Below are 22,226 nucleotides of genomic sequence, written 5' to 3'. Positions count from 1 at the left end.
ATTCATTATATAGAATCTAGATAAGACGAGCGCTGCATACCGGCGTGACGAAGCGCTAGCTGACAACAAAGCGGCACTTCAAATTGGTGAGCCAGACTAACCTATATGATAAGTGACTCCACCTTGAATAGGCATCGCCGCATTGCATTGATCCATCAACTTGAACGTGCTGAACAGGTTGGCACTGCCTATAATTGTCGGTGGGCAAGCACTGGCGCTTCGAGTGCTATCCCCGCTCTTTATTGCAATCTGACAATGACAATGATGATGATCGTTAACGTTGTTCTACCGAGAGAGAACGCGGCAGTTACCGCATCTACTACGTTTGTTGTATGATCGGTTTAAGTTAGAACCGAATCTAAGAACCCGATGCATTCTCGAGCCACCGGGACTCACCAGAAACTGCTATCCGTTCCCGTCCTACGTAGCTAATGATTCAGAAGGAACAGCTATGATCATCGTCTTCATTCTACAAAGAAGATTAGTTCCCCGCCATTATTACTTGAATATTAATTATTCATTATAATGATTGTCATCCGTCAATTTATTCCAGATCAGTCTCGTTGAAATAGTATAGATAATTCATAAAATTTTAGCCTGTTCATAAGCCAATCATAAGAATACGAGGGAGTAAGTACATGAATACTGAGACGCGAACTGGTAAATATTAACGATGAGAGAAAACAAGTAAAAAAGATGGTCAGGAACAAATAGCAATAGACAAGGAATGCATATCGTTTAATAAACCAAAATGTTTCTTACACATATACAGGAGGTGCCATACTACCCTGGAACATTATTTGCGGCTTTACCACCTCCATCTGAACTGGCATCTTTGCTGCTGAGGTCTCCGCTGCGGGTGATACGCTCAGTGTCCTTGGGCCCGCTGGATGGCGAAGTGTCGATGTCCAGAGCATCTTCACCGATATCTTTGAGAAGTGCAACACTGCCCGCGACAATTGAGGCCGATACTGAAGTGACAGTTGCCTCGCTTCCAGAAGAATCCCTACGAGGGAGACCACGTGACTTGGCGGTCCGGCGTTCGGGCCGTTTTTCTTCTGGAGGATCATCAGGTGCAGGGGAAAGAGCAGAATTATCAACGGAGTAGGGAGGAGAAGGCTCTCCGGCGGTAGGAGTGCGTGTCGTGGCATTGGCAGCGGAGCTCCTTGGGTTGCGGGAGCGCTTGGCAGGATAGGTCGCGTCACCGTCATCAACTTCTCTGCGCTTTCTTTTGTTTCCGCTTCCAGCAGGGCGCCTCCTGCGGGAACTAGGTTTTTCCCTGAGTTCTGGCTCAGGGGCAGGGGTGACATCGATGAAGGGGGCAGGGGAGGGAGCTGGCTCATTTGCATCGCGTACTTTGGGTGCGGGGCGACGCGCGCGATTCGAAGATCGGCGCGTGGGATCATCCATTATTACTGCCGGCGCGGGGAGCCCGAACGCAGTTGGATCCAAATCGGGGAGAGACAGGGCTAGACGACCAAGAGGATGATAAAGTGGCAGTGAAGGGCCCATCATCCATTTCTTGTGTCTCTTGGAATGACTGGACTGGTGGATTGTCCAATGCTGAAGCGATTGAGGGGAGGGAGAATGGCTTGACGAAGATGCATGAGAGCCAACTGGTGGCACCTCTAGATGGAGAGAGGTTGTCCCTGCGGTGGGGGAGCGATACGTGATTTGTGGCTTCCAGCGGATCGAAGTCATGGATGGTGTCAATTCGTGACGGGATGGTTTGCGACAGCTTCAAGTTAATAGCTGGCAAATAATCGGAATCTCAGAATCTGCAGAAAACGATGGGAGAGAAGAAGGCTCACGAAAGTAAAACACTGTTATGGTCGCATGCTACGATGAGCATGTGTTGAATGTTCTGATGATGTGCGTGAGCGCCAAATTGCACAATGATCTGGGGCGTATAAGTAGTGATATCGTTGGTGAGCTATCTGATTATTGATAACGGAGCCGACTGAAGTGGAACGCGGAAATAAGTCACTGGATGCGTTACTCTGAGTTACGCGGAGAGTTATCAAAACCAGTAGTGAGCACGACTAACGTCCGGAGTCGATGCTGTCACAGTACATTAGCAGCTGACCGGCACAATTTATTTACCGGCTTATGTAATGATGACCGGACCAGGTTATCAAAATCGTTTATCGTTTATGATGCATCACGACTTAGTACTTAGTGAGTGTACTTAGGCTCAACTGCCATGCCCGACTCATCGGAGCTTCACGAATCCAGTCGACGCGTATATCTCAGAGACCCTCCTTGTTATCACAAGCTGTGGGCAGCAATGCCCCGATATGAGCAAAGAATCAGACTTCTTCGTTCGCGAGTATGAAATGTAACAACGATAATAGTACAATATACAGCAGTGACAACACAACCAATCGCCGACAGGAGGTAAAGGATATCTATATTGACACAACAGCTCAGCAAACGAACAAACGTTATGACGCCTTACAATGATCAAATACCATTGCTGAAGGTCATGAGTCTCCGGCGAATGTTTAATAAGCGTTCTTTTCTTGTCGAGAGCATTAGGCGTTTCTGAGCGATAGAAGCATCTTCGCTGACCAACTCCTTCATACGCTCAGAGAAGCTGGGCCCAGATGCAGCATCAGTCAGCAAGCTCGTGAGAAGGCTCTGAGAAAGTTGTTTTGCCAGGGCATGATGGAGAGCATGCTCGATCGTGAAAGGAATATGGTCAATGATGCGCTGCTCGAGGTGATAAGCGCGAAGAAATGGAGATGATGAACGAGACTCACCTTGTAGGCAACGTGATAATAGGCTCGAACGTCAGCCATCACAACCAGCTCTTCCTCAAATGAGTCGGGAGGTAACAACCTTGCAAGATCTGAAACTCGAAGACTTGCATACCCCGCTTCTGCAAGAGCCCTCAAAGCTTTGGACTCGGGCGTCTCCAAGTTGACACCAGTGGGCTTAACAGGACTCTTGGCAGAATTAGACTTTTGCCCATTGAATACAAATTCCTTGGGCGGAGGTGGGGGATCATCGATATCAGGACTTGGGCAAGTTAAAGGATTGAGGATATTGGGCACGGCCTCCCCAATATGGCGGATGGGAGCCCTGTACATAGAAGGTCTACTCCGAACTGTCTTATAATAAGCCAGCCATTTTTCGCGGAGCGTTTGAAGATAGTGCGTGTTCTGAGTATAGTGCGGAGTAGTAGTTTCCAATTCCAAGGCTGTCTTGACAGCGGCTTGGGCACGCGCCTTGCAGATGTCAACCTGAATTCGAATCAAATTGCTAATTTCAAAGACAACTTGAGCCCAGATAATACTCGTGAAGAGTCAACGCTTACCCAAAATATTCCTCAAGAACTTTGAAGCGTCCAAAATGGGTGCTTATGAGGGTGTCAATGACTTGATCAAGTACTTTATTGACACCAACGAAACAGCGCTCAGACGGAGCAACCCAAAGTTTGGTGAATTGAGCAATGAGGTTTGATTTCGCCTGATATGGCACGTTGTTCGGAAGCTCCCATCCAATTGCCCTTAATGAATGGTTGAGTTGCCGCCCAACTGCGAATAAAATACGAAAACAAACTCATGGATGACCTTGCGGATATCGTATATGCCCATCACCTTCACGCCTGGGTCTCGCTCAGTAAGAGTCATATTCTCTTCAGTATCGTCCAGTGGAACATAGTCTTCCGGTTCATTGAAAGGCCTGAAATCAGGAGCAGTGCCGCGTATATCCCTCTTGAAAATAGCATAGAGAGCACGATTCCGCTGCGCAAGGCGTTTGTCTTCGTGACTACCATTCGCAAAGCTCTTGAAGTCATCGCAGAACGTATTCACTCGTCCTAAAACCTCAATTTGTGGGTCATTTTCAAGTGGTGGGGGCAGTTCATCGATGTCCTTGGCACATTTGGCTAGGAGCGCGTCGACATCTTCTCTGAGACGCGGTAAACTATAAACAATGTAAGTGCTTTATAGCGAGTCAGCTAGAACAAGGCCCACGCACGCTTTCTCGATCATTCGAATAAGCAGTTGGCTTATATCGGAGACAAAGCCTGGAATTCCGAACCGATGGCGGTGGATTACGTCCTTCCAGGGCGATGTCGTGTCGAAATATTCAGCAGCACGCCTTTGCGATTCAGCACGAGACAGGCGTTGTGCACGTTCCGCATCATCGGGAAGACGCACGCAGTAAAAACCATGTGTCAGTGTGTGCTCCTCCGAACAACCTTCAATGATTTCTACCCATTTGCGGCGCTGGTTGATAGCTCCAGTACCAAGTGTGTCAGGCTTCGTAAGTACGCCTGAAGAACTTTAAGTCATTTAATCATCCTGCAGTATGGGTGACTTACCGATTGTTCGCTCTCCATTGGGGTCTGCGGCCCTGGCAAGACTCATGGATTGTTGATTTTCCATATCATCTGGCAGCACGCCCATCAATTCAGTAGATTTTTTTTTGCAAATCATACACGTACCACTCATGGGAATCGTAGTCAATATGATAGTGTTTTTTTTCTCGATGTAATGTTCTGCCAAACATTTCACCAAGGTGACCATTTCGGCTTCTTCGTTTTGTATTAGGCCTTCGCTGCCCGTCAGTTACGTCGCCTCAATCCAGCTGAGCATGTACTTACCAGGTAGATCATAGAATGACAGGTCAGTCGCATCGGGGTCTTCAATTGAGACGCATACCACGTTGCGGGAGAACTTCAATGTATTCTTTATGTTCCTAAGTTCCTCGATGGTCTTTGCATGGAAAGTCGAAGAAGGAACGTTTGGGTTCAAAATGGCTGCTTGAGCACGACGCAGCCAAACTTCGAATTCACTTCTGTCAGTGATCTTTGGGCCAAATCGCACATTAGTAGGCTTTTGAAGATCTAGGCCGTTACTATCGAAACCGATACGTAGGGTGATAGTGCAGGACCACGATGTGGCATGACTAGACATGTTACATTCCATAGGGCATCTGCAAATAGTAGTATGAGCATACCCGCAATAGCTATTTGTTATTAGGGTCACCTTGTACACGTTCCGCTATCTCTTGGGACGTTGATCTTTATGATAAAGAAAAAAATGAATAAAGGGATAAAAGTACAAACTGTCTGCCAACGTACCCCACTGACGGCCTCGACGAGTGAACTTTTGCCCGCTGAAATTTCAGTTGAGTATAGCTGTGGATGCAAAGGGAGGTGACCACAAACCGGATTGGCCACCAATTACGACCACGCATGGTAAGGCGATCAACGCGTCGGCACTGCAAGAGATTGCGTGAGCGATCTGAGGCTACAATCAGATCCATGATAATTCACCCCATGGATCGGAGGTCAACCATCATCTCCATAAGCTCCCTGCGCCTGCGGGCATAGTCGCTAGATGATATGTCCACTTCCTCCCATGGCTCTGGAGGGCTCGCGGAACCAGAGAGGGAAGGGAGAGACGTTACATCAAGAGAGGGCTCGACCGAGGGCTCCGTTGACACTGCTTGTTTGCGTCTATTGCGAAGTAAATCCATGATAGATTGGATGCTAGAGGCGTATTGGACACAATATCAGAATGATCTCTGTTTTTATGCGCCGGCTTTCGGTTCAGAGGCTTATTGGACGCGTGTGTGAACGTACAGTGCATCACGACCGCAGCTTGAAGTCGTAATACACGGCATGATGAGGAGAGAAAATGCCTTCAGATGCCCGCACACACAACTGTTAGCGACACGTTGTTGCGTATCGCGGGCGATTCCTACACAAAGTAATATGTCACAACCAATCATAGAAGATCTGCGATGACCTTTTTGGCAAATCTTTTTGTTCTGGCATTATTGATTTTCATATCAGAGCCCGTCCACATGCGCAAGTACGTGTACAGAATCACCAGAAGATGGACACGTGCAGGAGATAAAGTCGTTATTACATACATGAGTCTTACATGACTCAATCATGATGGGCTTTTGGTACTTGTATCCATTGAGATACTCAGACAGTCGCGGTCGCCTCAGAAATTTACGTTTCTGGGAAACAGCTGTACTGTGAACAAGGAATAAGCGAATGCTGTGCCGCAGGAGGTTGACTTCGAGAGTGAACTAGCCTGAGAGAGTCGAGAAATTAGAATCGAGAGGGACTAGATGACGTTACACCGTCACACGTCCAACGTGACTGTCACACTGAGTCGGTATCGTAAAATGAAAGAATTTAAAGTTTGAAACGGGTCCATCACAATAAAATGTTTTTGTACTGAGGATTCAATGTGCACTGCGTCTACACTTGCTGGCATGGTGAAGAATCTCCTCCATTGGCGACTTCAACAGCATTAGCACTGGACAACGGCCACCAAATGATTCTGAGGTGTCACAGGTCACATCTGTCTGTGAAGTCAAGGTTCAGTTTCAAGTTGTCATACGCAGATTACGTCGAAGTAAGTGCATATCTCTACGTACAGTACCCACATGCATGATGCCCCTGATCTTCCCACAAAAAAGCCAATTTCTGAGTGAAATTGTGAGGAACTACGATATATCGTCATCTTGTTTATAGCTGCAGTGCCCTATGTTTTGTGAGGGACCTGCGAACAATAGTCCAGAATAAGTTTGCAAACGTCTTCATAAGACTGTGCACGACGTTGTCGTAAATCCTGGGATTCCGCGCGTCCACCAGGCAGAGTTGTGACACAAGCATATCCAGGGAAATGCATGCCATATTTCGCAAGCTGGTCCTTGTTCTGATTCCACCACTCTGTCATCACTGGACGCCAGTCTTCCAGGCAGGTCGCCACGATAACAATGGGCACTTTGCTGTCACCGATGGCGGATGAGAAGTTTTGGTAATTGGTTCGCAGAGCCTTTGTGGCTCGCGTTCCGCGCACGCAATACACAAGGAGATGGACACCGTCTCCCCTGTTCAGGCCACTGAGGAATAGAGCCAACTTCCTGGCAGCCGCAGCCGCAGGAACTTTGCCCTCGGAGCCCTCGTTTAACCCTAACGACATGGTTATCGATCTGCTCTGTCCCCATACCTCGGAGTGAAAGAATGCCTACCTGCCGTATCCCACAGCCTGAAACATTGCCCGCTGATCGTCACATCATATGCAGCATGTGTAATAGTACATGACAGGGCGTCAGGAGATGTTTCCGCTACGTCGCGGCCCATAATGAGGTTTATGAGTGAGCTTTTGCCCACTCCACTCTCCCCCCAGAGCACCACGTTACGCGGTCGACCTTCATGTCCCTATGGAGGCATCAGCCATCTGTTGAACAATTTCACAGTGCACGAACCTGTTGCGGGCCTGTATTTTTTACATCTGAAGGAACTGGTGGGTGACCGTGAATCTCAGTCATCGTTTGCGGTAGGCTTTCGCCTCTGATCTGCTGCGCCACCTGCTGAGCCACTTCTTTGGTCATCCCACATCGTTTTGTGAGAACTCCAATGACATCTGACTTCTTCGGACGTCCAGCGACATATTCCACAAGTTTAATGATGGATGAAGCAAGCCATCCTTGCCCGCCGGTCCACCCTTCCACAGAATCGTTGCAATGAGCCTCAATCACTTCATAGAGTATGCCGCGCGACTCCTCATACTTGTCTCTATGCCTCCCGTCGAGTAGATTCGCCGCAGTTATGCATGCATGTCCCAGGGATCTAATGCCGTATTTCTCCAAGTGGCCCACATTCCGCGTGTACCAATCTTCCATGTTTGCCTCTCTTTCGAGATTTGTGACGACTAGCGCGAGCGGGACTTTTTCCTCGCAGAGAAATTCAAAGAACAACCTATAGTTGCTCTGCATGGTTGCCGTCACTCTACCTCCGCGGACACAGAAGAGCAAGAGGTTAACACCGCCACGTTCTTTCAAAATGTTGATGAGGCTATATGCGTTTGAAATTGCAGTGAGGTAGTCTCCGGTTTGTAGACGGGGCTCCTCGAGACCGACTGTATCAAACACCTTGTATCGAGTCCCATTTTGGAAGGGTATTGTATACTCCGTCCAATGCAGGGTACAGCGGTGAGAGTCGAGCGATGTGTGCGCAATCTGTCGCCTAGCCATCAGGTTGATGACGGAGCTTTTGCCCGCTCCTGTTTCTCCAAAGATCACGATATTCGCCATACTATGGGGACGTTTCTATGGTCAGTGATATTCAACCCTTGGACATAGCGCTATCCACACCTGAGTGCTATGTCGATTCCACGCTGGGCGATGGGCGAGATATTTTACAAACGGATATATATATATGCGACACATGGTGGGGTTGGTGATGATCCATCTTTGCACTACACCTGAGATCTAGACTGCGGCGAACTCCGAGGTCTAGACGGATATGTACGAGTGTCAATGCTCACCACGTTTTGATATCGAGGGCTCAGGCTGTGTTTGCTAGATCTTGTAATCTAATGCCCTGGCCCTAGTCGTGACAAAGGGTTGCAGCACCTTGATCCCGACTGAAAGTGCGAGTCAATTATTTAAACATTCGGAGGCCGTATACACCAATTCAAAACAGTTCCTCTAGTTCATAGCTACCTTGGCTCGCATGAAGTGCATCACGTCACCCACAACGACCACCCGAGTTGACAAGGTTAGCGCACTATGAACTTTGCGGCAGCAGACGGTCCAGATACTGAATAAAAGGTGAACGAAGAAAGAGAAAACGTCTTCAAGGGTGCACGACCAGCTACTTTGGGAGGAAATCACGCGAAGTCAGTAAAAAGAGGATTGGAGACTTCCTTGGTTTAGGCAGATTCTTACTTACCTCAACCCAACACATCTGATAGCTTCTCTTGAACCTTTTCAATTCTGGTCATTTGCTTTGAGGATCGCGCAATCTCGGCGTCAGACACGCTTCTCTGATGAATGCGAAGGGTAATGTTATTGTAGAGTCTCCAACATTGCATGAAAGAATTATATGCATACTAAATAACATCCTACAAAGCTGTGAGGATAAGACCTGCATTTTAATCTTGCCTCGGGACGAATCGCTGTCCGAATATAGGACAGCGGGGTGAGACAGCGGACTCGATCAGGCACAACATCTGCGTCGATTCTGCGAGTGGGAGTGAAACATGGGTCTCCGTCGTCATAGAATTTCCCGTTGTACTACGCAAGAGGGATAGCTTCGAAGGCTGGGCGAAAATTGATGATCCCAACAATGTGGTCTCCTTTTATATACCGTGACCTGATAACACGGATGATAGTCAATCCGTTCTCGAAGTATGTGCGCAGCGGAAATGAAAGATGCGTATCACGTGGATCAGTACATGTGGCCCAAGTGCATCGACCTAGATCCTAAGGTACTGGAAAGACGGAACGTGTGATCCCGAGGAAGCAACATATGTATTATTATTAGTGTCTGCGAACATCGAGAAAAGCGGACGGACCGTCATGGGATAACAGATTTGTGAAGATCATAAATGAGCCGGGTGTTGTGGCCAACTCTGAACAAGCCCGCGAATAGTAGCCAGGAATACCACTGCAGAGGCTGTAGGCTCTTCAAGTTCATGAGGTTTGGAAGAATTTTCCCTGAAGTTCGAGACCAAAATCTTAATGATCAGTGTGCTGGCAAATATCGCACTGCTTACCTCAAGCTACTACCGCGACATACATACTTGCCTCCTCTTCCACTTCGTGATAAAATCTGTTCAATCGATATTGACCCTGGTCCCTGCTTGTTCCGGCGGTTTCAGGCGGTGTCCCGTCGTACGTATCGCCCGCCGGAGTGAACCGGAGCATTGAATTGGGGGCGTACTCCAAGGAGGTTAGATGATTGGTGCTGAACAGGTTTCCAAGCGGGAAATGATGTTTATCACTAGAAACCAGACCAAACGAGGCACAAAAGAGGTAGAAAATCAAGGACCGAAAGGGGCTCTAAGTAGAGGCCCAACAGTGCTATAGTCGCCATCGGGAGATTATGGGATGTTCCGGCAATGGCTCGTCGTTGGTATAAAACCCTCCAAAAACTCGGGTTTTGGATACCGTTTCAACCGCCATCTTCCTGTTCGCGATCATTATTGTCATTCACATCGTAGAGTAAGTGTTCATCACTGTTGCCGTTAATGTCAGCTGCATAAGTCATCGCATGCGGGGTACCCGAACAGGCGGGCTCCGGGCCTCGCCAGCACGGATCTTGCACGGATCATCATCATCATCATCAATATTTATTGTCTCGACTTCCTCTTGAAATCCTTGTTGACCAACTAGTTCAGCAGACTCCATATTCATTCACCACAATGGTTCATCCCCACCAAACACCCTACGTTACACCTCACATCTTGCACAAAAATTACGCTCAGGCTTTTGATAATGAATTCCATAGTAACCGTCAGTGCACCCAATTTCTATACCTCCTATCTACTAAACGTTTCAAACAGTCATCGGCCGTGACCTCGAGTATTTCTCGCAGGCAGGGTTTGACATGGACAGGATCCAGCTAAAGCGCAATGCACCTGTCGCCCAGCTTTACGAAGATGCTATCCGCAATGAAGGCGCAATCATCTCCTCCTCTGGCGCACTCATCAACTTCTCTGGTAAGAAGACTGGTAGAAGTCCTAAAGACAAGCGAATCGTCTATGAGGAGACGAGCAAGGATGATATATGGTGGGGCTCCGTAAATATCAAGATGGATGAACGTGAGTTTACTGTGTTGCACGCCGGTCCCTTGTCTCAGCAGTTGTTTCTTAGACACGTTTGAGATCAACCGCGAGCGTGCCATCGACTATTTGAATACGCGTGACAATGTCTACGTCTTCGATGGTTTTGCTGGTGTAAGTCCTGTGTTCCAACTACATGGGTTTGCACTACTCACTGTTTGCAGTGGGATCCCAAATACCGTATTAAGGTCCGGGTCATTTGTGCCCGTGCATATCATGCTCTCTTCATGGTATGTAACCACATTTACATGTGTTTCCTTTTCTGACAACCGGAAAGAACAACATGTTGATCCGCCCGACCGAGGAAGAGCTCGCAAGTTTTGGCGAGCCCGACTTCATCATCTACAATGCTGGTCAATTCCCTGCGAACCGCTTCACCAAGGGCATGTCCTCTACCACGTCGGTGGAAATCAACTTCAAGCGCATGGAAATGGTTATCCTCGGCACTGAGTACGCCGGCGAGATGAAGAAAGGCGTCTTTTCCGTCATGCACTATCTGCAACCTGTGAAGTTTGGTCAGCTCTCCCTCCACTCGTCTGCCAATGTCGGGATGGAGAAGGGCGATGTTACCCTGTTCTTCGGTCTTTCTGGAACCGGGAAGACCACTCTCTCCGCTGATCCAAACCGCCTTCTCATTGGTGATGATGAACACGTGTGGTCAGACACTGGGGTATTCAACATCGAGGGAGGATGCTATGCCAAGTGCATCAACTTGTCGAGCGAGAAAGAGCCGGAGATCTTCAACGCGATTCGTTTTGGCTCTATTCTGGAGAACGTCGTATACAGCCCTTTATCGCGCATGCCGGATTATGACGATGTTAGCATCACGGAGAACACACGCTGTGCATACCCAATCGAATACATTCCAAACGCCAAGATTCCATGCATGGTGGACAGACAACCGAGCAACATTATCATGTTGACGTGCGACGCGTTCGGTGTCCTTCCCCCTGTAAGTAAACTTTCCCCGGATCAAGCAAGCTACCATTTCCTTGCTGGTTACACCTCGTGAGTGCATTTTTACTTCTTTCGGCGTCACTCGCTAAGTCACGCTCGAAGGAAAACGCCTGGCACGGAGGATGGTGTCCTCGAGCCTATCCCAACATTCTCGACCTGCTATAGCGCACCTTTCATCGTGTTACATGTGGGTTTTCATCTCCTCTTACGAAATACTGAGCTAAGCCTTGCTGGATCAGCCTGGACGCTACGCGGAGATGCTTGCCGAGCGCATGTCCAAACACAACGTGTCCTGCTGGTTAATCAACACGGGCTGGACAGGTGGCAAGTTCGGCACGGGCAAGCGTTGCCCACTTAAGTACACCCGCCGCATCGTCGATGCCGTACACTCCGGAGAGCTTCTCGATAGCGAGTATGAGACCTTCGGCGGCTTTGGGCTTCAGATTCCTACCGCGGTAGAGGGTGTTCCACGCGAAGTGCTCAACCCGCGTCTGGCCTGGGCAGACAAGGAGGCTTTTGAACGTGAGGTTCGCAAGCTCGCAGGCATGTTCCAAAAGGCGTTCAAGTTGTACGAAAGCGATGTGCAAGAAAGCGTCAGGTTGGCAGGTCCACGGGTGGATTAGAGACGCTTTTCCCTCCTTATTTATCATAAATACTGTTATAAAAGCGGGTGTAGAGTGCAGTTATTGCTATTTGAACTGTACTCTACTGTACTTCATGTTCCTAAACATACAAGGAAGTCGAACGAATTCATGTGCCAGAGTTACATAACATCTAATCATCACTCATAAGTCTCAATCGCTCGGTGTCTGAACTGATCATCATCTACAATCATAGGAACCTTTGGAAAATTACGCTAGCTGACTCTTGTTAGATACCCCCACACGCGATTGAGAAGGTCTCGGACCACTGAACTACGAGGTTCTCCAGGGCGAGACAGCTCCCAAATCAACTTTTGGAGTGCGTCTTGAGCACTCTCAGAATGTTCCGACGCATCTCGAGGTAAATGTGTGAAAGCAATGGATGGCGCTGACAAGTCCATACCAGTGTCATTTGACCCTTCCCACCATCCTTTCGCATCTTCATCACTGTCGCAGCCACAGACCACAACAACTAAGCTGACCTTGGATTTCGCGTAGACCTTGCGAAACTTCTGCACCTCCATTCTCTGCGTGTTGACAGACACGCCCTTGTTTGCGTAAAAAATCAACAGGCAAGGTTCGAAACCAACGCCCCCCTTTGACCGTTTTGCGGGTGGATAGGGTGCAGTTACGCGCTGGAACATGTAGTAATGCCCGCGTATGACTACCGTGGATCTGACCCACGCGCCACTAATGACGCCCGCGATGTTGCAAACATTCATAGGGGCTGCGACAGCAGAGTCGCAGACAATTACGCTCCGCGGGTGGTCCCTTTCATGGTCATCGCATGCCCATTCGACATCGCGAACGCCTTTCTCATTGGGCAAGCGACACTGCTCGATAAGTTCGCAGAGGGTATGATATGACTGTTCGCGACGCTGTTTGAGCCTGTCACTGTCATTTTCGTCGATGGTCACTGTGGTGACACATGCATGGCCAGCGAGGGTCATATTGAGGTTTGAGATGGATGGCTCGTTTTTCCTCCACCATTGCTCCATGTCTGGGTCTTGGTTTTCCAAACGTGTAACGACAATGACGATCGGAACTTTCTCTTTAACTTTGGAATACAACGACATGTAGTTCCGGTGGAGCGCCCTGCTCTCTCTCGTGCCCTGCACGCAGTACACGAGGAGATGAATGCCATCATGCTCCATAAGAGTTTGAAGGAGCTTCTTCAAACCTTTTTGAGCTTCCTTATTGGGGACTGTTCCCTCAGAGCCCTCATCAAGACCTGCAATGAAGTCAGTAACGCCCACCAAGAGCGGCTAACTGTGCTTACCGGCCGTATCAAAAAGCTTTACCTTCAAGGTCTTGTTCTGAATCACGACGTCATGCTCGTAAACGTTCGTTTGAGTGGTACATCCCATGGCGTCAGAGGACGTCGGCGCCGATTGTGTCCCAGTGATTAAATTGACCAAGGAGCTTTTACCAGCTCCCGTTTCTCCAAAAATGACAATATTGCATGTTTCCGTACGATGTAAAGCTTCTCCGGCTCGAATATCGTCGGTACCATCAAGACTCTGATCAACATTCAAGTCAATTGTGTGCTGAGGAAGAGCCAAACACCACTTACAGTAGACGGTCGTCTCTCAGTAGATGAAGACATGGTCAAAAAGACTCAACTCGGAACAAGGAATAGCGAGAGGCAGTCTCGACTTGCCAGCGTGTTCGGTTTTTTGAGAGTCGCTAGTCTGATGCCTTCATGTAGAATATCCAAGTTCGTCAGAACGTCAGTGTTTCGGGGCGCCAGATTTGAATATCGATCACGACGCATGTGTTCAGCATGTCGAATGTTCCATGCCGTTCCATGGATGTGAGAAAGCTAACATCAAGCGGCATATTAGAATGCAACGCGTTGGTTATGCACGGGCTTCTTACATGCGCTTTGGAGCTGGAGCTGGCTTGCCGAGTTGGGAAGACTGGCATGCAGGTAAATTCAAAACGATGGCGGATCCGGTGCCCTGGTCTGTAGTACTCTGAACCCTCCCGGGTCAGTGCTTAAGCTTGCTGACACTGTTAAAGCGAAGTTTGTGAGGATTATGTCGGCAAATTCAAGTTGTATTCAACATTTTGGCAGTACTTTCTCGCGTGCCAGGGAAGTTGTTTGGAATGGATGGTGCGGATCAACGCATTATAGATCATGATGATCCTGTACATGTGCGAGTTGTATGGAAATAAGCAGGGCTCACTGCGTGTGGAAGGAAATGTGTTTGACTTACATAACTGATTCCGAATTTCTGAATCGCATGATCGGTATTGATTTTCGGGGCTGTGGCCGCCGACGTTGACGTTGAGCCATAAGTGGGTGTTTTACCCCGGGCCCCACTAGCACTAGTACTATCCAACGTCTCGGGCGACATTGCACCATTAGGCAATGTGGGTGCCTCATCCCCACAGCCTGCTAGTACGACGATGGAACCTCGTGCAATTCATTGGATCTACTACCCATAATAAAGTAAGCAACATTAAATTATCGAAGAGGGAAAGTCAAGTAGCTGTTACTACGCCGTGCTTTATCATATCGGCCAACTGTTTTGCAACTTCCCGAGACATACCACAACGCTTCGTGAGATGAGGGACAAGATCCTTCGTTTTCATATGCAAACTCCCTACAAGTAACTCCTTCAGCTTACGCATCAACGACACGAACAGGTTGTGCCCTCCAATCCATGCTTCCCTCTGCCCGTCGGCAGTGAATTCTTCAACAAGGTTGCGGATCGTGATGCGCGATTCTTCATAAAGGACTCTGTGTCTGGCGTCCAATCTACTGGCGGCGGTGATGCACGCATGACCGGCGACCTGGATCTGATATTTTTTGAAGGTGCCCTCGTTTCTCACCCACCAGTCTTCCATCCTCTGTTCTCTTTCGAGGTTCGTGATGGCGAGAATAATGGGAACCTTCTTCTCGCAGAGGAATTCATGAAAGAGCCGGTAGTTGCCCTGAAGCGTAGCAGTAACTCTGCCAGCGCGAACGCAGAATAAAAGCAGATCAATGCCGCCTTGTCTATCCAGTTCCTTGATGAGCCGATATGCGTTCTCAACAGACTCGAGGTACTCTTTGATTCCCAGCTGCGGGTCATCGAGTCCGCTGGTATCGAAGACCTTGTAAAGCTCGCCGCCGAAGCTGATGGCGTACTCTTTCCACTGCATCGTACAACGTTTCGTGTCAGGAGATGTGTTCGCTACTTCTTTGTCCGCCATGAGGTTGATGAGCGAGCTTTTGCCTGCTCCAGTATCCCCAAAGACTACGATAATTCTAGGCCTATTCTCGCTTATCAATACAGTAAAAAGAACATTTGAAGACTACGTACCTTTTAGTGGTATTGAGCACCTTAAGATCGTCGATGGTATCCTTCCGCCGCAGGGAACGGCGTCGGTGGTCAGGGGACGTGGCTGCTACCTCCCTGACGTTGGCGGGTGAGCCATTGCTGGCCATTATCTCCTCAGTGAATACGATATTTTTCCTACTAATCAAAGTTGGCAAGATGCAGCACGAGGAGCAACTGAAAAATGAGTACCTGGCAGCCATTTTGGGAGGTACCTGCTGGATAGTGCCATGTTGCCTTTCACCGGCGACTAACAGCGGACGTTGAACCCCTTTCAAGCGACACTGCTCGATCAGTTGACAGACAACGTTGTATGACTGGTCATGGCGCCGCTTGAGCCTATTTCCCGCATCTTCCTGGATAGTCATCGTAGTGACACATGCATGGCCATCAAAGGTCATCCCAAAGTCTGAAAGGATTCGTTCATTATTCTTCCACCAGTCTTCCATGTCTGGTTCTTGCTCTTCCAAACAAGTGACAACAAGGACGATTGGAACTCTCCCCTTCACTTCGGAGCGGATGAGGTTATAGTTGCGGTAGAGCGCCTTCCTCGCTCTCACACCCCGTACGCAGTACATGAGGAGATGAACGTCATCTCGAAGGCTTCGAAGGAGTTTCTTCAAAACTTGCTGGGCTTCTTTATCGGGAACTGCTCCTTCAGAGCCCTCATCAAGACCTAGAATCTAGTTCAGCAACAGTCACCAAGAGTAGCGAACTTGCACTGACCAGGAGTATCAAAAAGCTTCACCTTCAAAAGATTGCTCGGAATCGACTCTATGGAGAGGTCGTACCCATTAGTTTGAGTGGTACATCCCGTAGTGTCGTTGGATGTCGGCGCCGTATGCTTCTTAGTGACCAAATTGATCAAGGAGCTTTTGCCAGCGCCCGTTTCTCCAAAAATGACAACATTGCAAGTTTCTTCTGTGTGATGTGAAGCCTCACTCTGGTTTAGAATGTGAAAATGATTTCGCGTCAACTTTATGCTGAGGAAGAACCAGAGCCATCACTTACAGTAATACACGGTCCTCCACCAACAGAGGACGACATTGCGAAGATGGCTCAACTTGACAAGAAAAGCGAAGGGCACTGGACTGCGGTCTTGATTCACGCGTTTGGTGTTTTGAGGTAGTATCCCCCGATGAGTTGAATCATTTGTTCGGTACGTCGGACGTCCAGGTGCCAGATCAGTGAAAATAAACCACGACGCAATGATACTGCATGTTTCAAACGCTGTTGGAACAACACAACAGCATGCTGCGTATGCGTTGGGCTTGCTCTGCGCGGTGGCTGTGTACTCCTACTGGTCCGGCCGGTCATGAGGTAATTAATTAAGACCGCGCAAGACGCATGTCAAACGCGAACTTAGCGCCTCTTTGAAAAGGCGATGCCAGAGACGTGATAGTAGCAGGCTGCCGCATCCGTGCTTGCAATCCCTGAGGCCCAAGATTTAGGTCTGAGCGAATAATCCCCCGAAGTGTTCCTCTACCAATCTTCCGTCTGATATTCGAGATACTGCTTGCAGCCGGCCGATGGATGTATAGATGTCAGAAAGGGAATATTCGTACTTGGCCCGCGGAAATAGTATGCATACGTCTTATGCAGGGACCAGAAATAATCAGCCCTATGACTTTGACGTAGTTGCAACTTCTGCGTTGTCTGTGATCACTGACGCGCGTCCGCCGATGAACGTGAGATTTGGTTTTCATTTTCAACTGAAACTATAACTTACTATCTCTTTCAATAGGTGGTTACTAATCAATCCTCGAGTCTAACACGAGTTTGCCTCGCGTTGTTTGAGAATCTGACGGGTGCTGTTTTCAATACTACAGGGTTTAACCTGAAGGATGGGCGCAATAAACGTGCACCTCCTGCAAGTCTGTGTCTGTCTTTATAAGAACTACATCACTAAGTGTCGGCCAAACGCTTCAATTGAGCACTATCAGGAGCATCCCTCTTAAATGGATCCAAGGTACGTAATCTTCAGATACTCTTCGTACCGTAGTTGTCTCATATTGATAAGTAGGACCAAGCATGGCACCACTTCAATGACCACTGGACTACTACCGGATGACTTTCGTAGCAGGCATGTAGTCTCTAGATGAAGTTCCGTTTTTTTTTTCAATATTAACAAGCAAGGACAGGCATAAAACTATCGTACTATTCGGGGAAACGGGAGCAGGCAAAAGCTCACTCATCAACCTCATGGCGGACAAAGAAGTAGCGAACACATCTCCTGACATGCAACGCTGTACAATGAAGTGGCAAGAGTATACTATCGGCTTCGGCGGCGACTCGTATACGGTTTTCGATACCATCGGGCTCGAGGAACCTCAGCTGGGAATCAAAGAATATCTCGAGTCTGTCGAGAATGCCTATCAGCTCATCAAAGCATTGGATAGACAAGGCGGCATTGATCTGCTTCTATTCTGCGTTCGCGCTGGCAGAGTCACTGCTACGCTTCAGAGCAATTACCGGCTCTTTAACGAATTCCTCTGCGAGAAGAAGGTTCCAATTGTTCTCGCCATCACGAACCTTGAAAGGGAGAAGAGAATGGAGGACTGGTGGGAGAGGAACCACAGCACCTTCGAAAAATATCAGATCCAGGTCGCCGGTCATGCGTGCATTACCGCCGCCAATAGGTTGGACGGCAGACACAAAGACCTTTATGAAGAATCGCGCATCACGATCCGCAAACTTGTTAAGGAATTTACTGCTGACGAGCAGAAGCGAGCATGGATGGGAGGGGACAGTCTGTTCGTGTCGTTGTTGCGTAAGCTGAGGGAGTTTCTTGCAGGGGGTCCGAATGTGAGAAAGAAGGACCTTGTCCCTTATCTCACGAAGCGTTGTGGTATATCTTCAGATGCCGCAAAACAGTTAGCTAAAATGATCAGGCAAGACGTAGTTTGACTTCTTCCATTGAATTTATGCCTCATCCGATTATAGACTGTTGTTGTCGATTGTACGGGTCTCTTACCCTCATGGATCGGTACATACTATATATTTGCAAACAGTTGTATCTTGTATTTTAGTGCGATGGTCTCTCAAGCCACACTATATAAATGTGCAGGCTGAGGATCTCCACGTAAGTAGATAAACGTGAATTTGATGAAAATTACTGGTTACTAAGTATAATGCACTAACACAAGGTATCTGCTGCCAGTCAATGTTGCACTCGTGTCGTCCGACGGATTATCTCCAAGCACATTCGGTCTACACGAGAGGTTGAATACTCGCAATTTTTTCAACACAGGTAAACAATATCCACAGTGGGGAAGCCTTACCGAAGGACTCTCGACTAGCGCGGGCACAACTTCCCGGTCAACCCGATCAGGGGGAAGAGCATTGGGGGTGCACTCGTACCTCTTACCAGCTCAGCGGAAGTCCACTATCCTCTCTTCTGTGAAGTAGTGGAATCACTCGTGGAGTATAGTATAACTGCTGACTCTTCCACGAGTTCTCCCGCCGACAGCAGGTTGCTGTTGCTCTCGTCACAACAAGTATTGGAGCTGCAACATCTTTGGAACTCCACAGGTTCGAGATATATGTTGCAAACCACACATGTATCACTGTGGCCCTTTTTTCGCATGATGTGTCAAGCGACACACGAGGTAACAGAGGATGGAGCTAGATGGTGTAAATGTTGATCGGTCGACGTAGAGCGACGCAGAAACCATTGTCAGGAGAAATGAAGGCGTAGGGACCGTAAGGTGCATATTCAGAAAGATCGACAGAGTTGCGTGGATGTGTGTGCATTAAATGTCGCTAGATGGTTATTACTACAAATGACAGTTATTATACAGAAGTCAAACTTCACGTTCGATCCCGTGAGCTTTCGATGCGATGATCAATATGAGAAGGGGGATTGTCACCTTACAGGTTTAGCATTAGGTGAGGTCGATCATCATCTCCACGTTGACCACGATTAGGTCACTCTGCTGGCGAGAAGGTTGGTGATAGCTCTGCCTCTTTGATGCGTGCGCACCAAGGGCGGGGGCACGCTTTGGAATAATGATCAAAGAGGGCAGGGGCCTTGGAAATTTCCCGATGGAGACGGATATTGGCCGGAAAATCTCTTCTTCCTCGGAATCGCTGAAGACTTCCAAGACATTGGGATCGAGGCAGGGCTCATCACGAGGACGCGAGACATTGCGACTCGGAGGGCTGATGAAGTGAGATTGAGTTGTAGTCGACTGTGCTTTCCTCTTCTTTGGAAGCTGGTGAATACGACCTTCTATTTTTTTATCAGCTCCGCTCGGAGCCAACAGTGAAATTGTCTCAGAATGATCAAAAGCGCGTTTGCAAGGAGGGCGAGCCTGTTCCTCGGGTCTGATCTTGTCGTCCAGCGAGTGCCTCTTATTAAATACCACGGCCTGGTTGAACGGCCGGTCAAACCAGCCCGAGGGCGTGCCATCAGCATCCTCCTCATCCTCTAACTCTGACTCTAAAGGATCGTCAGGGTTGGGTATGGAAAACAAGAATCCGCTGGGCGGATGGGCATCCGAAATAGAAGCAAATATAGAGGCAGGAGGGAGTGATAGAGTGTCATCCTCGAGACGATTTTGCGATCGCAGTTCGTCACCGGCACGACTTTCTTCACGATCCGGACCGAGCACGCGAATGGAAAGTCCTTGTTTCATTGATCCATCGTCCCCTTGATTCACTTGACAGTGCGTTCTCACTGCTCGGACCGGGGAAGCGAGAAGTTCAGCGTTGCTTCTCTCCTCAGTGCTTGGTTCAGCTCGTGTTTTATCCGTCCCTTGTCTCCGAGCTACATCACTTCCCGGGGTTTTGTGGATGCTCTTCTCTTGCTTGGCATCATAGTCAACGGTAAGACAAGGACAGACCTGTCGGACCATAGAAGCAGGAATCCAAACGCGCATATTGCTATGCGGATCGGATGACAACTTTTTGGTAGTTCTCTGCGTGGCTTGCGGGCTACTTCCAATAAGATTGACATCCAAAGCAGCGGCATGGCCTGTGGGCTCGGGTCGTTTGCCCTTGATACCTGACTGAGTAATTTCCACAAACTGTGAAGGACACACTTCAACACGGTACTCCAGAAGGCCATCAGTGGATACATGGTGGCGCGTTCCTAAAATCTTCGTGATCAATGGCCGGTTACGAGAGTTATGTCCTTCGAAGGAGAGGTTGAGGGGCAAACGCTGCACGACGGCGGTCTACGTCTGGCATGGCGAGATACTTTTTCACAAGGTAAGCTGGCGTTCCGACTGCCTCAGCGGGAGAAGGAGTCAGTGGCCCTTTTATGACAGAGCTTTCGCCGTGCTCAAGACGTTTTGTCCTCTCTTTCTCGTCAGCTTCGAGCGCAGCTCTCCTGAGAACCCTCATTATTGCCGCCTCCCACATCAGGCTTCGGAACCTCTTTATAATCGCAGTTCGGTAACCCCATTCTCCGAACTTCTCCTCGCAGAACGCTGCAGCACGGGCAAGATTCAGCTCTCCATTGTCGCGCATTTTACCACCACCCATGCTTCCTACCCGGGCGCTGCATATTGGGTCGATATAATTCTCGAGTATCTGCATATTTGGGAAGTCCAGTGGTAAGGAAAGTGCCGAGTACGAGTGCCGAAGCTGTTTCCGGGAGTTAGTGTGCAATTCCAAGTTGACACTGGAGCACCAGCGTGCAAGTGCTGGCCGAATGTCTTCGGTGGAACGGCGGTGAAACAATTCGAGAAGTTCGTCGCCAAATCCACAGCGAGCCAAGCCAAGCGCGATACCTTTGCCAACATCCCTTACGCCCTGAATCTGTTTAAACAGGCGAACTCAGTAGATGCAAGTTTCGCACATCACCGTAGTCTCCTTTCACAAGCATCGCAAAGAGAACAAACCCCCCTCGAGTGAGCCCTACCTCTGGGTGTCTCCTGATAGCTTCCGCTGTGTATATCATAGCATGGTGTTTGCTGGGTTTGCCCTCCGAGTCCAATGCAGGATTGGACTTGTTCCCGGAAAGCGTTAGACTTGAACTGCGGGCAAGAAAGTATGCGTAACTTAGTATTGCAGAGGCAGCGAGACTTACTTCTTGATAACCCGAAGAGCACCAAAAACGAGCGTGTCTGCATCATCCGTCAAGACCGCATCTATAACACCGTATCTATTGAGATGAGCCAGTTCGGCTTCTGCTTCACCGAGAGCCTGGAAAGCATCAGCAGTCGAGCGTGTTCAGATTACGTCCGCTTCACCGTTCTCCATTCCATGCCAAATACTTCCAACAGTTTCTTCATCCCAGACGTAAGACTATGGGATCCCGATTTCCCCAACTTGCTACCTCGCTTTATCTTGGGTCTTTCATTACCATCAAAAACAAAGAGTGGTAGAAAGGGTAGTCGCGCCAATGAGCATAAACGAAAGAACAACAGGCGGAGTTCTGGGTTCTCGCCGCCTTTGCTGTGTACACAGTGTTGATACCATATGCTGGCGTCGATGCCGATACGAAAGGCACGTTTCCCGGAATGATTCTTCTCAAATCCTTCCTTAACCGCGAGATTAGATAGTGACCGAGATTGTCCTGCTTTGTTCACGACCTGCGCAGTTAAATCAAAACAATCTTTCAGAGAAGAGCGAAACCGCGTTACCTCCCAAAGGCCTTGGACACCCATCGTTGAAGCTTTGAAACGTACTTAGTTATTGCAGGAGATAACGAAGTTCAAAATTAACCAGGCCATTAACACGAAACGTTACAT

General features: G+C 48.7%; 8 protein-coding genes across 8 annotated transcripts; 2 read left to right on the top strand and 6 right to left on the bottom strand.

Annotated features, from left to right (window-relative positions):
- Positions 1-526: 526 nt before the first annotated feature.
- DFJ58DRAFT_687356 (uncharacterized protein) lies at positions 527-2,053 on the bottom strand. The gene is made up of 2 exons (XM_041383326.1): positions 1,812-2,053; positions 527-1,752 (listed from the first exon to the last, which is right to left on the bottom strand). The coding sequence occupies exon 2, from the start codon at positions 1,699-1,701 to the stop codon at positions 784-786; it is 918 nt and encodes a 305-aa protein (XP_041240630.1). The 5' UTR covers positions 1,702-1,752; positions 1,812-2,053; the 3' UTR covers positions 527-783.
- A 410-nt stretch (positions 2,054-2,463) lies between these two features.
- DFJ58DRAFT_664880 (P-loop containing nucleoside triphosphate hydrolase protein) lies at positions 2,464-5,490 on the bottom strand (the record flags this gene model as incomplete). The annotated part of the gene is made up of 13 exons (XM_041382471.1): positions 2,464-2,712; positions 2,763-2,987; positions 3,057-3,264; positions 3,320-3,511; positions 3,565-3,930; positions 3,985-4,282; positions 4,331-4,399; positions 4,454-4,561; positions 4,613-4,944; positions 4,998-5,032; positions 5,093-5,127; positions 5,180-5,232; positions 5,288-5,490. The coding sequence occupies 13 exons, from the start codon at positions 5,488-5,490 to the stop codon at positions 2,464-2,466; spliced, it is 2,373 nt and encodes a 790-aa protein (XP_041240629.1).
- A 666-nt stretch (positions 5,491-6,156) lies between these two features.
- DFJ58DRAFT_687350 (P-loop containing nucleoside triphosphate hydrolase protein) lies at positions 6,157-8,175 on the bottom strand. Its single transcript, XM_041383325.1, has 4 exons — positions 8,131-8,175; positions 7,243-8,071; positions 7,006-7,195; positions 6,157-6,946 (listed from the first exon to the last, which is right to left on the bottom strand). The coding sequence occupies exons 2-4, from the start codon at positions 8,068-8,070 to the stop codon at positions 6,516-6,518; spliced, it is 1,449 nt and encodes a 482-aa protein (XP_041240628.1). The 5' UTR covers position 8,071; positions 8,131-8,175; the 3' UTR covers positions 6,157-6,515.
- A 2,009-nt stretch (positions 8,176-10,184) lies between these two features.
- Positions 10,185-12,184, top strand: DFJ58DRAFT_664877 (ATP-utilizing phosphoenolpyruvate carboxykinase; the record flags this gene model as incomplete). The annotated part of the gene is made up of 7 exons (XM_041382470.1): positions 10,185-10,275; positions 10,326-10,583; positions 10,636-10,718; positions 10,769-10,834; positions 10,882-11,612; positions 11,664-11,748; positions 11,801-12,184. The coding sequence occupies 7 exons, from the start codon at positions 10,185-10,187 to the stop codon at positions 12,182-12,184; spliced, it is 1,698 nt and encodes a 565-aa protein (XP_041240627.1).
- Positions 12,185-12,364: 180 nt separating this feature from the next.
- On the bottom strand, positions 12,365-13,808 carry DFJ58DRAFT_747695 (P-loop containing nucleoside triphosphate hydrolase protein; the record flags this gene model as incomplete). Its single annotated transcript, XM_041387546.1, has 3 exons — positions 12,365-13,433; positions 13,482-13,722; positions 13,776-13,808. The coding sequence occupies 3 exons, from the start codon at positions 13,806-13,808 to the stop codon at positions 12,418-12,420; spliced, it is 1,290 nt and encodes a 429-aa protein (XP_041240626.1). The 3' UTR covers positions 12,365-12,417.
- An 802-nt stretch (positions 13,809-14,610) lies between these two features.
- Positions 14,611-16,823, bottom strand: DFJ58DRAFT_747694 (P-loop containing nucleoside triphosphate hydrolase protein). Its single transcript, XM_041387545.1, has 5 exons — positions 16,540-16,823; positions 16,255-16,471; positions 15,721-16,204; positions 15,514-15,669; positions 14,611-15,464 (listed from the first exon to the last, which is right to left on the bottom strand). The coding sequence occupies exons 1-5, from the start codon at positions 16,573-16,575 to the stop codon at positions 14,690-14,692; spliced, it is 1,668 nt and encodes a 555-aa protein (XP_041240625.1). The 5' UTR covers positions 16,576-16,823; the 3' UTR covers positions 14,611-14,689.
- A 278-nt stretch (positions 16,824-17,101) lies between these two features.
- On the top strand, positions 17,102-18,561 carry DFJ58DRAFT_30479 (P-loop containing nucleoside triphosphate hydrolase protein). The gene is made up of 5 exons (XM_041379736.1): positions 17,102-17,216; positions 17,273-17,398; positions 17,472-17,497; positions 17,552-17,611; positions 17,670-18,561. Exons 3-5 carry the CDS (start codon positions 17,487-17,489, stop codon positions 18,433-18,435), a joined length of 837 nt encoding a protein of 278 aa, XP_041240624.1. The 5' UTR covers positions 17,102-17,216; positions 17,273-17,398; positions 17,472-17,486; the 3' UTR covers positions 18,436-18,561.
- An 851-nt stretch (positions 18,562-19,412) lies between these two features.
- DFJ58DRAFT_747692 (uncharacterized protein) lies at positions 19,413-22,163 on the bottom strand (the record flags this gene model as incomplete). Its single annotated transcript, XM_041387544.1, has 6 exons — positions 22,119-22,163; positions 21,726-22,067; positions 21,563-21,678; positions 21,332-21,509; positions 20,758-21,291; positions 19,413-20,705 (listed from the first exon to the last, which is right to left on the bottom strand). The coding sequence occupies exons 1-6, from the start codon at positions 22,140-22,142 to the stop codon at positions 19,413-19,415; spliced, it is 2,487 nt and encodes an 828-aa protein (XP_041240623.1). The 5' UTR covers positions 22,143-22,163.
- Between the last annotated feature and the right edge of the window lie 63 nt (positions 22,164-22,226).

Source organism: Suillus subalutaceus (genome assembly GCF_016647625.1).
Source record: "Suillus subalutaceus strain FC151 chromosome Unknown DFJ58scaffold_103, whole genome shotgun sequence".
In the NCBI taxonomy this organism is placed as follows: Eukaryota; Fungi; Basidiomycota; class Agaricomycetes; order Boletales; family Suillaceae; genus Suillus; species Suillus subalutaceus.
Note: the sequence above shows the minus strand (reverse complement) of the source record. Positions and strands in the feature narration are given on the sequence as shown.

Excerpts from the sequence above, each read along its gene's own strand:
- DFJ58DRAFT_687356 (XM_041383326.1), bottom strand. The coding sequence starts at position 1,701 with ATGACTTCGATCCGCTGGAAGCCACAAATCACGTATCGCTCCCCCACC.
- DFJ58DRAFT_687350 (XM_041383325.1), bottom strand. The coding sequence starts at position 8,070 with ATGGCGAATATCGTGATCTTTGGAGAAACAGGAGCGGGCAAAAGCTCC. Across the intron at positions 7,196-7,242 it reads AAAATACAGGCCCGCAACAG|GGACATGAAGGTCGACCGCG; the intron begins GTTCGTGCACTG and ends ATGCCTCCATAG. Across the intron at positions 6,947-7,005 it reads CAGGCTGTGGGATACGGCAG|GGTTAAACGAGGGCTCCGAG; the intron begins GTAGGCATTCTT and ends CCATGTCGTTAG.
- DFJ58DRAFT_747694 (XM_041387545.1), bottom strand. The coding sequence starts at position 16,575 with ATGTCGTCCTCTGTTGGTGGAGGACCGTGTATTACT. Across the intron at positions 16,472-16,539 it reads GTGGAGGACCGTGTATTACT|AGTGAGGCTTCACATCACAC; the intron begins GTAAGTGATGGC and ends ATTCTAAACCAG. Across the intron at positions 15,465-15,513 it reads GTGCTCAATACCACTAAAAG|GCCTAGAATTATCGTAGTCT; the intron begins GTACGTAGTCTT and ends AAGCGAGAATAG.
- DFJ58DRAFT_30479 (XM_041379736.1), top strand. Across the intron at positions 17,612-17,669 it reads CCGGATGACTTTCGTAGCAG|GCATAAAACTATCGTACTAT; the intron begins GCATGTAGTCTC and ends AAGCAAGGACAG.